We start from the raw sequence: 12,936 nt of genomic DNA, 5'->3' as shown, positions 1-12,936 counted from the left end.
AGAAAAGCATCCGGTCCTTCTTTAAATGATGATTTAGTTTCTGCCATTACTACTACTACGTCAGACATCCCATAGTGTGACTGCTCTAACTGTAAAGAACCCTTTCTTGTTTAGATGCTGTAATCCCATTTCCTCCACAAGTAATGAATGTCCCCTGGTCCATTTTTGAGGTCTTTGGGAAAAAATAAATCATGTGCCCTTCCTTTGTATTTCTTTTTGCTAGGCCGAAGAAGCCCTAATTTTTCAACTTCTCATAGGATAAATTTTTCACCTCGTGTAATAATCTTGTTGCCGCCTTTGAACTAATTTTTCAACGTCTTTAGAAAATGTGTAGCCCAAAACTGGACCCAATATCCTAGATGAGGTCTTACATGGGATGCACGGAGGGAATAGTATTACATCCTCTAGGTCTATGACCCAGATATCATTATGTTTCTGTCTCTGTCTTTTGTTATTTATTCTCTGGTTTTTGGATTGCTCCACCGGCCAGCAACTGCTCTGCATAAGCAACATGGGGTCCGATCAGCATCGATCAAATGTCTACATAAGGGTTAAAGGATGAAAACCAGCTTTGTGCTGACGGTTATTACACCTTCTGTATATTTAGGGATATTTTGTTACACTGACTTACCTATAGATAGTGGAAACTGTGGTGCCATCTTTCTGCCGTGCACTATCCTTTTCACTAACCACATTACATATCTACATGCAAGTGAGGGGTGAGATCCTCGGGGGCGTGTCCGTAGACTGATCTATGACCCTGTGAGCCACGCCCCAGCACAAAATAAAAAAGACCTACATCTCTGGAACCGAATGGTGAATTTTAAAATTACAAAAAACGGAATAGTAAGGGGACCAGTGGGAGTAAAATAAGAGCAAAAAAAATGGTCATCTTCTCACCTAGTGCCATGTCCTCTCTATGTTTCAATTGTTACCGTATGCCTTGTCACCCTGTTGCTAGAAATCTCCCTACCTGCCCGGACTCTTCCTGAAGTCGCCTCTTTTCCTCTTCTGCATCGATCAGTTTTTGCTTAGTCATCAGCAATTCTTTATTTAAGGCGTCTGCCTTTTCTTCTGCCTGTAAAATAAATAACTCATAGACTTCATATTCTTTATGTGCACCCGTAACGTAGATTGCGGTGTCTGTCTTCTTGAAAATGGTTGTCTAGTGTTTTAATATTTGGTACGGTCACTATTTCTGCTTGCTGGCAGTGAATGGAAACATTCTGTGCCTTTAGTTTTGTTCATAGCGGAGCCTGACGCTGACACATTGCGACAAGCTCTCTACAGTTTGAGGAACATTGAAGATCTGTATATCCTATGAATAAATGTCAAGGTGAGGATGTTAAACACCGTGGGCCCGATTCATCATAGTCACTATTTATCTATTGTCATGTGTTATTTGCTGATTTTTTTTTTTGTGCTAAATGCTCCAAAAATGGTGTAAAACCATAAAAGCGCCAAATCGAAAACTCTTCACAAACCCCTGTGCAAAATAAAAAAAATAAAATAAAGACAACTAAAAAAAATGGTGTGATGGTGATCGATCTGCTCCACGGGCCGGGCTTACCGTGGGGAGGCGTGCCTAAGTGACTACCTGGTCTTCACAAGAGCCTCTGATGGTGAGGATAGGCTTGAGCCGTTAGGGTAGCCACCAGGTGCCACGCCAGGCCAGTGCCCGGACCTGCAGCTGCTGACCAACGGGTCAAGGCAGAGATATGAGAAGCACAGGGAACAGGCAGAGACATGGTCAGACAATCCGAGGTCGAGGTGGGCAGCACAGGATCAGGATATGAAGCCGGGTCAGGAGCAGAGAGGTCAGACGGAAAGAGGAGACTAGCCGGATCGGTAACAGGAGAGACAACACTATAATACACCTCGACAGGATACTAGGAGACAAACTGCACTAGGGACCCAGGTTCAGGCAAGGTGTAGAGGCTGGAGCTGCCCAGAATCTCACCTGTCGGCAGGCCAGGGAAGTCAAACTCTGCGGGATACATAGGGGTTAAAATTCTGCAAGGTCTAGCCCTGTTTCCCTGTAGCCAGGAGGAGATTCTCAGCAGAAGGAGGATGCGGTCTGCATAGAATGCTGCAAGAGGAGCTCAGGGGCCGGGACTGAGGCAGAGGGGCAGTGTCGGTAGAGGGGCAGTGTCAGACCCGGCCCAACGTGACAAGGTCAGCACACTGCGGACATCACACTGCTGCCGGCACCTCAGCCCCAAAGGGCCACAGCGGGGAAGAGACAAGTGAGAGATTCGTGAAGGAGCCCAACATCAAATGCCTTATTAGTGTGGATGATGGTGGAGGGGGTTAATGTTACAGTGAGGGAACATAATGGGGGTGACAACTGTTAAAGGGGGGCATAGTTTTCAGAGAGGCAGGGGTGGTGGTGGGATACTTTAGTCAGAGGGGCAGTGTGGGGGGGGGATATTTTGCAGAGGGGAGGTGTGGGAAGGGATATTTTGCAGAGGAGCGGTGTGCGGGGGGATATTTTGCAGAGGGGCATTATGGGGGGATATTTTGCAGGGGAGCAGTGTGCGGGGGCAGGTACGGACTGGGGCTGAAATTTAGCCCTGGCATTTGAGATCACACAGGCCCATGCTGTCCCCGTCCCCAATAACCAGATGGGATATATTACTAATATTACCCTGGATGGAGGAAAGAAAGATTTACTACAAGACCAATATTTCTAATTATACCCACAGCATGCTGAGGTAGGTGACGGAGTGACCGGCTTTGGGCTCCGTCACAACTGTTAACAGTATGGGTGACTTGAGAACATTGATTCTGTTAACAACGTAGCACACAAGGCAGCCCACATCCAGACAGGCCCTTCTGGCATTTGCCAGAATTGCCAAATGGCCAGTCCGGCCCTGTGCGTGGGATATTCTGCAGAGGAGCAGTGTGCGGGGGATATTTTGCAGCAGGGAAGTGTGCGGGAAGGGAATTTTGAAGAGGGGCAGTGTTCAGGAGGGGAACTTTGGAGAGGGGCAGAGTAGGATGGATATTTTGCGGAGGGATAGTGTAGGAGGGATATTTTGTGCAGGAAACAGAGGCAATTATTTATTCAGGGGCATAGTATAGGAGATCTTTTTATTTTGGGGTCTAATGATACTTTATTTTTAAGGGCACAATGTCAAGAAGTGTTGCAGAAGGCGGAGAAGAGGGAAGTCTGCAGAGATTAACTCTGGATGTTTAGTCTCATCATGGCATCTGGGCTACAAGGAGACAAAAGGGATGGGAACGACTCCAATCAGAGAAGAGGTGACCTGAGTGAAAATAATGTCTATTTGTGGTACTGCCTGCATCTCATCAGTGCTATGATTCCTGTACGGTTCACAGTCTGAAGAGGTCTGTTAACAAGTCCCAATATCTGCTTACCATTGTTAACCCCTTTCTGACATTAGACGTACTATCCCGTCGAGGTGGGGTGGGCCCGTATGACCACCAACGGGATAGTACTTCATAGCGATCAGCAACGCTCACGGGGGGGAGCGCGGCAGATCGCAGCCGGGGGTCAGCTGACTATCGCAGCTGACATCCGGCACTATGTGCCAGGAGCGGTCGGTCACGGACCGCTCCCGGCATACTGCGATCAAACATGATCGCAGTGTTCCGGCGGTATAGGGAAGCATCGCACTGGGAGGGGGCTCCCTGCGTGCTTCCCTGAGACCCCTGGAGCAACGCGATATGATCACGTTGCTCCGAGGGTCTCCTACCTCCTCCTTCCTGTAGGCCCCGGATCCAAAATGGGCACGGGGCTGCATCCGGGTCCTGCAGGGAGGTGGCTTACCAGCGCCTGCTCAGAGCAGGCACCGGGAAGCCTCCAGCAGTGCACGCCAGATCGCTGATGTGACACAGTGCACAGCAAAGTGTCAGATCAGTGATCTTACACTATAACATGATGCCGCCCCCTGGGGCAATGTTATAGTGTAGAAAAAAAATATTCGCATGTGTAAAAAAATTAAAAAAAAAAAAATCCTAAAAAAATATATATATATTGTTCCCATAAATACATTTCTTTATCTAAATTGAAAAAAAACCAATAAAAAACAGGATTTTTTGTTGCTTACCGTAAAATCTGTTTCTCGGAGCCTTCATTGGGGGACACAGGAACCATGGGTGTATGCTGCTGCCACTAGGAGGCTGACACTATGCAAATAAAAAAGTTAGCTCCTCCTCTGCAGTGTACACCCCACTGACAGGAAGTAGGGTATTCAGTTAGTGAGAAAGCAGTAGGAGAAGCAACGTGTAAACGAGAAAGAATAATAATATTATAATAATAATAATCTTCATTTATACAGCGCCAACAAACTTAAGCAGCGCTTTACAGTCTAAAAGTTTCAAACACTCAAAGAGCGTTCAAAGAACACAAACGTTAACAGTATAACACAATAAACAGAGCTGTTCAACTTGGGAGGGTGCTGTGTCCCCCAATGAAGGCTCCGAGAAACAGATTTTACGGTAAGCAACCAAAAATCCTGTTTTCTCTATCGCCTCTCATTGGGGGACACAGGAACCATGGGACGTCCCAAAGCAGTCCCTGGGGTGGGAACAGCAGAAAAACTCCATCCAGGACGGAGGAATCACCACTGCCGTCTGCAAGATCCTTCCGCCTAGGCTGGTAACTGTCGAAGCACAGGTATGGAGCTTATAACCTTTGGGAAAAGAGGTAATGGAACACCAGGTTACAGCCCAGCAAAGTTGTAGGGCGGATGCCCCATGGTGTACTGCCCAGGAGGCGCCCATTGCCCGGGGCAGAGTGAGTCTTAATACCAGGAGGAAGCACTCTGTTCTTGACCCAGTGAGCCTCCAGAATGGCAGATCTGATCCAGAGAACAAACGTAAACTTGGAGGCCGGCAGGCCTCTTGGCGTATTGTCTGGAACGTCAAAAAGACAGTCCGTCTTCCTAAAGAAGGCGGTCCTAGACAAATAGATCCTCACTGCCATGACCAGGTCTAGCCTGTTCAGCGAAGGCCCCAGAGCAGGACAAAGGTGGGAAGGATGATCTTATTTAAGTAAAAGGAGGACACCCCCCTGGGAAGAAAAAGGCGACGAAGGCCGTAAAAACTACCTTATCCTGGTGAAGAACCAAGAAATGGGAAGACAGGAGAGAGCCACCAACTCAGAGGCGCGCCTAATGGAGGTGAAAGTCACCAGAAACGCCACCTTGCGGGACAGAACAGACAGTGAGGCCTCATGGGGAGGTTCAAGGGGGGGAACCCCACTGAGCCTCCAGAACAAGATTGAGGTCCCGGGGATCCGCAGAAGTCTGGAACGGAGAGCCGCATGCGCCACTCCTTGAAGAAAAGGTTCTGATCTGAGAACGGGACGTATAAAAATCTTTGTACCGTGATAGCCAATAGCTAAGGACCTCTGAAAGGGACTTCAGAAAAGGGATGGAAAGGGTTGCTATCTGACCCTTCAGAGAACTAAGGGCAAGACCAGCATCAAGTTCTGCATAGAGAGAATAGCCAAAATGGAAGGTTTCAACAGCAAAGCTGTTAACTTGAGCTACCAAGAACTCTGCGGCAGATGGGTCCCTGGTACAGAAGATCTGACCAGACTGGGAGCCTCCAGTGGGAGTCCGTGAGGAGATGGACGATCTCAGCGAACCAGAACCTTCTGGACTAATGTGGTGCGGTCAGAATGACCGGCACTCCCTCCACATTGCTCTCCAACAGCCTGGGAAGAAAGGGAAGTGAGGAACAGAAAGGGAAGTACAAATTGCGACCCAGGAATGGTCAAAGAATCGGTATCCACAACAAGAGGATCGCAGACTCGGAAACAAATGGTGGAACCTTCCTAAGCAGTCGGGCCGCCAGGAGATCCGTGTCCGGAGTTCCTCATCAAAGGCAAATTTGAAGGAAGACCTCTTGAAGCAGGAACACCTGTCCTGCCGCAAGGCCATCATGGCAGAGAAAACACTGCGGCCTAGTAATCCACACCGGGGATATGCACTGCAGAAACCGTCACCTCTGCCCAGAGGAGGATATTGGATACCTCCGCCATTGCCAAGAGACTGATTCCCTCCCTGGCGATTGACATAAGCCACAGTTGAGGCATTGGACGTCTGGATTCTGACTGGCAGACCTCTGAGAAGCCTTTCCCAGAGACTCAGGGATAGAAGAAAGGCCCCTATCTCAAGGGTATCGATTGGCGGAGAAGACTCTTGCTCCGACCAACGCCCCCTTCAATGACGGATGGTGAGAAAACGCCCCCAGCCGAGAGGGGATGACAGCCCCCAGTTGAGAGGCTATTAGAATCGGTCAAATTGGAGGATCCAGAGACAGTACAGACGTGTCCAACTGAGGAATGGGCTGCTGAATTCGTCTCAAGTGGAACAGCGCAAAAGAGAACGCTTACGGAGCTGTCACCATGCATCACAGGAACGTCGTAGCTGAACGGAAGGGAGGCAGCCGAGGGCCCTGCAGAGAGCGAACTCCGTATGGAGAATTGCCCGCTTCTCAAGAAGAAAAACCCCCGGCGGTGTCGAACAACATGCCTAAGAGGACGAGACGCTGACTCGGAACAAGACAAGACTTTGATCTGTTGGCCAGCCACCAGAAACGGGACCGGGAGTCGAGGACAATGGACAGACTCTTCTGGGCCTGAGGCTTGATAAGGAGGACTTCAAGGTATGGAATGAACACTAGGCCCCTGATCCTCAAGGAAAATCAGGACATGGAGCAAAGCATCTTTGATATCCATGGAGCACAGGAATTCCTGTAGATCCATGGAAGCCAGGACTGAACAGAAAAACTTCATCCTGAAATGCCGCAGGCGGAACCTTCTGTTGACTAACTTCAGAGACAGAATGGGTCGAACAGCGCTGCTCTTCTACGGCACTACAAGCAGGTTTGAATAGAAACCTGTGAAGCGTACCTGCTGTGGAATGGAAACAATAACCTCCGAACAAAGAAAGAAGCAATTCCGAGCCGCGAAGCGAACCGTATCTTGTATCTGGAGGATACCACCTCCCTGATCTAAGCGTCCTCCACCGAAGCCAGCCAAACATCCCTGAAAAAAAGACAGGAGATGCCCGCCCAAACTGGAAGAAACGCTGGGCCGTTGGCACCAGTTATGCCGAGGAAGAGCTGCCAGGTCTAGGCCTGGTGGACCAACCATAGGAGTTGCGGGAACGCCGGGAAGGGATAGGCGTAAAGGAAGCCTTTACTCTAGCCAGACGAGATCGCAGTCTGTGATAGCTAGAGGAATCTTCCGAAGCCACAAAACAGCGAAAGGACAAAGGGAACTCGTGCCTCCCGTGGCATCATTAATAATTTGTTCCAGCGTGTAGCCAAAGAGACGCCCCCTGGAAGGGGAGGCCAGTAAGCGACTTCCTGAAGACAAGTCCGCCTGCTGCGTCAGATGGCCACCATATTGCTGGACGTGTGAGCTGCACAAGCCGCGCATCTAGGGAGGCAGATACCAAATATATCCCTGCGTAGGAAATTTGGTCCGTCCGGACAGCTAGCTCCCTGGGAGGAGCTGCAGCCGGGGTGCTCTTACAAGGCTGTTTAGTCCATCCATCTATGGTCCCTGAGACCCAGGTAGAGGCAATGGCCAAGGCACAAAGTAGAAGCAGCCGTTTCAAAGGCTAATCTATCCAGCGGATCTATAATTGTATCCTTTGAACCCATGCCAAGTTGGTAAACAGTCTGGGAACTGACGAGTCCAGAATTGCCGAGGAATCAGTCCAGTTAGCGATGAGCTCAGGAGAGGAGGAATATAGGATGCCGAGATGCTTCCCTGTCTGAAAGCATCTGGTATGGTTCGCATTTCCCCTGGTAAGTACCACTACAAATTCAGTGTGTGGGGCAAAGACCTTGGAAGGTGGTTAGACCGTCTAAACGAAAACCGCCTATGCCGCGGGTTCCGTAGAGGTATCCATGATGCTTAGGGTCTGGTTGATCGCATCTGAAACTTCCTCTGCAAACATGACCAAGGAAGCCCGTTTCTCTCTAGAGAGAGAGGAGGATCAGGAAGAGGGATCTCACCGCTCCAGACCAGAGGGCAAGATGGAGCGGGAAAGAAAGATGTCAGACGTCCATGGGGCTGATGGTGGACGTCCTCGTCTCCTCCAACCGACAGGCTCTGGAGGGCGAGTGGGTGGGGAATGGAGCTGGGACCGGAGCTCTAAGCACGCTTGTGTGCTAGGATCATGGTCCTGCTGTCGGAACAATGAGGATACGGGGTGGCGGTACATGCCGTACTCATAGTCCATAATGTGGGATTACAGGTGTGACTGATCACCCTGTATCCCTTCTTGTGGCCTGAGTTGAACAAGGCTGGACGGAGAATCCTGTGACCCACTAGCAATTGCGGTCAGTCACGGACACGAAGTCGTGACATCCTGGTGAGGTCCGCCCCAGACTGAGACAGAAGGAAAGCCCACCCAGGGTAATCATGGGTCTCGGTCTCACCCTTGGTAGGGACTCCTGGACAAGGAGTTGCTGCAGCTGACAAGAGGAAGCAGGAGGACGGGGACGCTCTCCTTAAAGGATAGGCCTGGGAGCAGACACACTAAATGATGCCCGAAGGCTAGGGGAACAGGAGAGGGGAGTAATAGACTGCATAGCAGCGTTACTGACAGTAATAGTAGAGTCCTGTAGGCTGCTCCCGGCTGTAGCTGTGACCGGCATCAGGGCACCAGCGGTGAGACGGCAACCTAAGGAGGATGCAGGGGACCCCGCCTGTGCTGGGAGAAAAAGGACCCGGCTGCAGTCTGGATGAATGACCGCTGAAAGGGCGCTGGAACGTGCGCCCTGCTGTGATGTGGCGCCAAGCAGCGGCATAGAAGTCATGGGCCCGGGAGCACCAAGATGGCGGCGGTGGGCGGGGAGTAACGAGATTGTCGGGCAGGAAAAAGCCCGCCCGAAAAAAACGGAAGTGGAGGAGCGCGGTACCGGAAGTAGGCCCCGGCAGAAGCCGGGACGTAAATTAGAGGCCGGCGCTGCCGGAAAAGAGACCGCGGCCCCGGAGCAGTGCGCCGCAGAGCAGCGCGGCCGCCTGCCAGTCGCCAGAGGGAATGAAATTACCAGAGTCGCGGCGCCGAAGTAGGCCCCGGCCGAAGCCGGGGCCTAAATTAGAGGTCGGCGCCGCCGGATAGAGGAGACGCCGCCTCGGAGCGCCGAAGCCCGTAGGAAGTAGCGCGGCAACCTGCCAAGGCCGCTGCGCAGGCACAGGACGGCCGCCTGCCATGCGTTGCAGCCGCAGGGGGAAGAGGTGCCCCTGCAATGGGTGACATTGCGGCCGCAGGGATGAATAGGTAAGGGGGAAGCGCGGCCCTCCACCGCGCGAGATAAGCTCGTCTAGGCCCCTGGGATCCCTATTAAAATAAGATCAGCGCCGCCATAGAGGGTCGTGCAGCGCGCCTTTAGGAACTTCTATTCCCCCACACTGTGAGGGTGGGCAGGGAAAGATCTGGGGAATATAGGGAAAATACTTACCTAAACATCCCACGTCGTCCGCTACTAACCTGAGGGGAATGAGTCGTCCAGGGAGCTGTGATGGACGTCCTCGTCTCCTCCAACCGACAGGCTCTGGTGGGCGAGTGGGTGGGGGACGGAGCCAGGACCGGACTTCTAAGCACGCTTGTGTGCTAGGCTCTTGGTCCTGGAGAGGGATCTATGAGGATACGGGGTGGCAGTACACGCCGTACTCATAGTCCGCCTTGTGGGACTACAGGTGTGACTGTTCACCCTGTATCCCTCCGGAAAATCTGAAAAGAAACGACGCACATTGAGGTAGATAAGGGTCTAATGAAAGACCCGTGTCCACCTCCTACTGACACTAAGCTAAACTGAATACCCTACTTCCTGTCGGTGGGGTGTACACTGCAGAGGAGGAAGCGCCAAAACATAAATAGCTGGTTTTTGGTCATTCGGCCTCTCAAAAATCGGAATAAAAAGCGATCAAAAAATGTCACGTGCCAGAAAATGTTACCAATAAAAACGTCAACTCGTCCCGCAAAAAACAAGACCTCACATGACTCTGTGGACCAAAATATGAAAAAATTATAGCTCTCAAAATATGGTAACGCAAAAAATATTTTTCGCAAGAAAAAGCGTCTTTTAGTGTGTGAGGGCTGCCAATCATAAAAATCCGCTAAAAAAACCCGCTATAAAAGTAAATCAAACCCCCCTTCATCACCCCCTTAGTTTTTTTGGTGAAAAATTAAAAAAAGGTATTTATTTCCATTTTCCCATTAGGGTTAGGGCTAGGGTTGGGGCTAGGGTTAAGGCTACAGTTAGGATTGGGGCTAAAGTTAGGGTTAGGGTTGGGGCTAAAGTTAGGGTTTGGATTACATTTACTGTTGGGAATAGGGTTGGGATTAGGGTTAGGGGTGTGTCAGGGTTAGGGGTGTGGTTAGGGTTACCGTTGGGATTAGGGTTAGGGGTGTGTTTGGATTAGGGTTTCAGTTATAATAGGGGGGTTTCCACTGTTTAGGTACATCAGGGGCTCTCCAAACGCGACATGGCGTCTGATCTCAATTCCAGCCAATTCTGCGTTGAAAAAGTAAAACAGTGCTCCTTCCCTTCCGAGCTCTCCCGAGCGCTCAAACTGGGGTTTACCCCAACATATGGGGTATCAGCGTACTCAGGACACATTGGACAACAACTTTTGGGGTCCAATTTCTCCTGTTATCCATGGGAAAATACAAAACTGGGGGCTAAAAAATAATTTTTGTGGGAAAAAAAAGGATTTTTTATTTTCACGGCTCTGCGTTATAAACTGTAGTGAAACACTTGGGGGTTCAAAGCTCTCACAACACATCTAGATGAGTTTCTTAGGGGGTCTACTTTCCAAAATGGTGTCACTTGTGGGGGGTTTCAATGTTTAGGCACATCAGTGGCTCTCTAAACGCAACAAGGCGTCCCATCTCAATTCCAGTCAATTTTGCACTGAAAAGTCAAATGGCGCTCCTTCCCTTCTGAGCTCTGCCATGCGCCCAAACAGTGGTTTACCCCCACATATGGGTTATCGGTGTACTCAGGACAAATTGTACAACTTTTGTGGTCAATTTTCTCCTGTTACCCTTGGTAAAATAAAACAAAATGGAGCTGAAGTAAATTTTTTGTGAAAAAAAGTTAAATATTCATTTTTTTATTAAGCATTCCAAAAATTCCTGTGAAACACCTGAATGGTTAATAAACTTCTTGAATGTGGTTTTGAGCACCTTGAGGGGTGCAGTTTTTAGAATGGTGTCACACTTGAGTATTTTCTATCATATAGACCCCTCAAAATGACTTCAAATGAGATGTGGTCCCTAAAAAAAATATGGTGGTGTAAAAATGAGAAATTGCTGGTCAACTTTTAACCCTTATAACTCCCTAACAAAAAAAAAATGTTGATTCCAAAATTGTGCTGATGTAATGTATACATGTGGGAAATGTTACTTATTAAGTATTTTGTGTGACATATCTCTGTGATTTAAGGGCATAAAAATTCAAAGTTGGAAAATAGCAAAACTTTCTAAATTTTTGCCAAATTTACATTTTTTTCACAAATAAACGCAGGTAATATCAAAGAAATTTTACCACAATCATGAAGTACAATATGTCATGAGAAAACAATGTCAGAATCACCGGGATCCGTTGAAGCGTTCCTCATAAAGGGACAGTGGCCAAAATTGTAAAAATTGGCCTGGTCATTAACATGCAAACCACCCTTGGGGGTAAAGGGGTTAAAGTAAAGACATACTGGGAGTTGTAGGTTCATGTGATACAATTACCGTATTTTTCCGAATATAAGACGCACTTTTTCCCCCAAAAAAATTGTGAGGAAAATGGGGGGGTGCGTCTTATATTTGGAATGCAGACTTACCGGCATTGTGGCGGCGACAGAGGTGCGGGGATGATGTGGCGCGGTGAGCTGTATGGCGTGAGCAGGGTCCCGTCCACATTTGAGGTGAATCCGCGGCCCGGTATTGATGGAGAGCAGCAGAGCAGGGTGAGTTGCGGTATTTTCCGGTGGCGGCGGCCATCTTGCTGAGGCCGCACGTGCGCAGATTCACTACTCTGCGTCCCAGGGCTTCAGGAAAATGGCCGCGGGAGGCCGCGCGTGCGCAGATGTAGATCGCGGCGGCCATTTTCCTTAAGCCGAGTTCGCAGATTGAGATATGGGCTTCAGGAAAATGGTCGCCGCGATCTCCATCTGCACACGCGCGGCCTCCTGCGGCCATTTTCCTGAAGCCCTGGGACGCAGAGTAGTGATTCTGCGCACCCGCGGCCTCAGCAAGATGGCCGCCGCCACCGGAAAAATCCTTAACTCACCCAGCTCTGCTGCTCTCCATCAATACCGGGCCGCGGATTCACCTCAAATATGGACGGGACCCTGCTCACGCCATACAGCTCACCGCGCCACATCATCCCCGCACCTCTGTCGCCGCCACAATGCCAGTAAGCCTGCCGCCACCAGGAAAACCGTGACTCACCCAGCTCTGCTGCTCTCCTTCACTACTGCTGTGGCGTCACCTCAAATGTGGAAGGGACCCTGGCCGCCGCCACCTGAGGAAGTGACCGCACATCTGCCGCCGCCACAGCAACCTCCCCATGGACACCAGGCCATGGCGTCGCCCACCTAAGCAGGATGGGACCCTGCTCAGGTGCACGCCGTTCCGCCCACCGCACCTCAGCATCACCCCACCTCTGCCGACACCATGCCTCCTGTGACCCTGCTCTGCCACCACCAGCCCTCAGGTAAGAGTTCTTAAATTCGGACAATAAGACGGACCCCCATCTTATAAAAAAATCTTTTTTTCTGCAATTTTCACCCCAAATTTGGGGTGCGTCTTATAGTACGGTGCGTCTTATAGTCCGAAAAATACGGTATATATGGGGCTGACCTGATATTGCAATAGATCGCTGTACTAAGCTTGGTGATTTCTTCATGTATTAAGGGAGAATTTGGTGCTGCATTCATGTACTGAC

General features: G+C 50.0%; 1 protein-coding gene across 6 annotated transcripts in view; it reads right to left on the bottom strand.

The window, feature by feature from the left end:
• LOC143804921 (rab GTPase-activating protein 1-like) overlaps nt 1-12,936 on the bottom strand; it is a 137,729-nt gene that overhangs the window by 42,524 nt on the left and 82,269 nt on the right. For all 6 annotated transcript variants that reach the window (XM_077283524.1, XM_077283523.1, XM_077283522.1 and 3 more), the window contains one exon: nt 974-1,078. In XM_077283524.1, coding sequence (XP_077139639.1) covers nt 974-1,078 — 105 coding nt within the window. The remainder of the gene's footprint in view (nt 1-973; nt 1,079-12,936) is intronic.

The sequence above is a fragment of the Ranitomeya variabilis genome, chromosome 2 (genome assembly GCF_051348905.1).
Source record: "Ranitomeya variabilis isolate aRanVar5 chromosome 2, aRanVar5.hap1, whole genome shotgun sequence".
Taxonomy (NCBI): domain Eukaryota; kingdom Metazoa; phylum Chordata; class Amphibia; order Anura; family Dendrobatidae; genus Ranitomeya; species Ranitomeya variabilis.
This window is presented reverse-complemented; position numbering and strand designations above follow the sequence as displayed.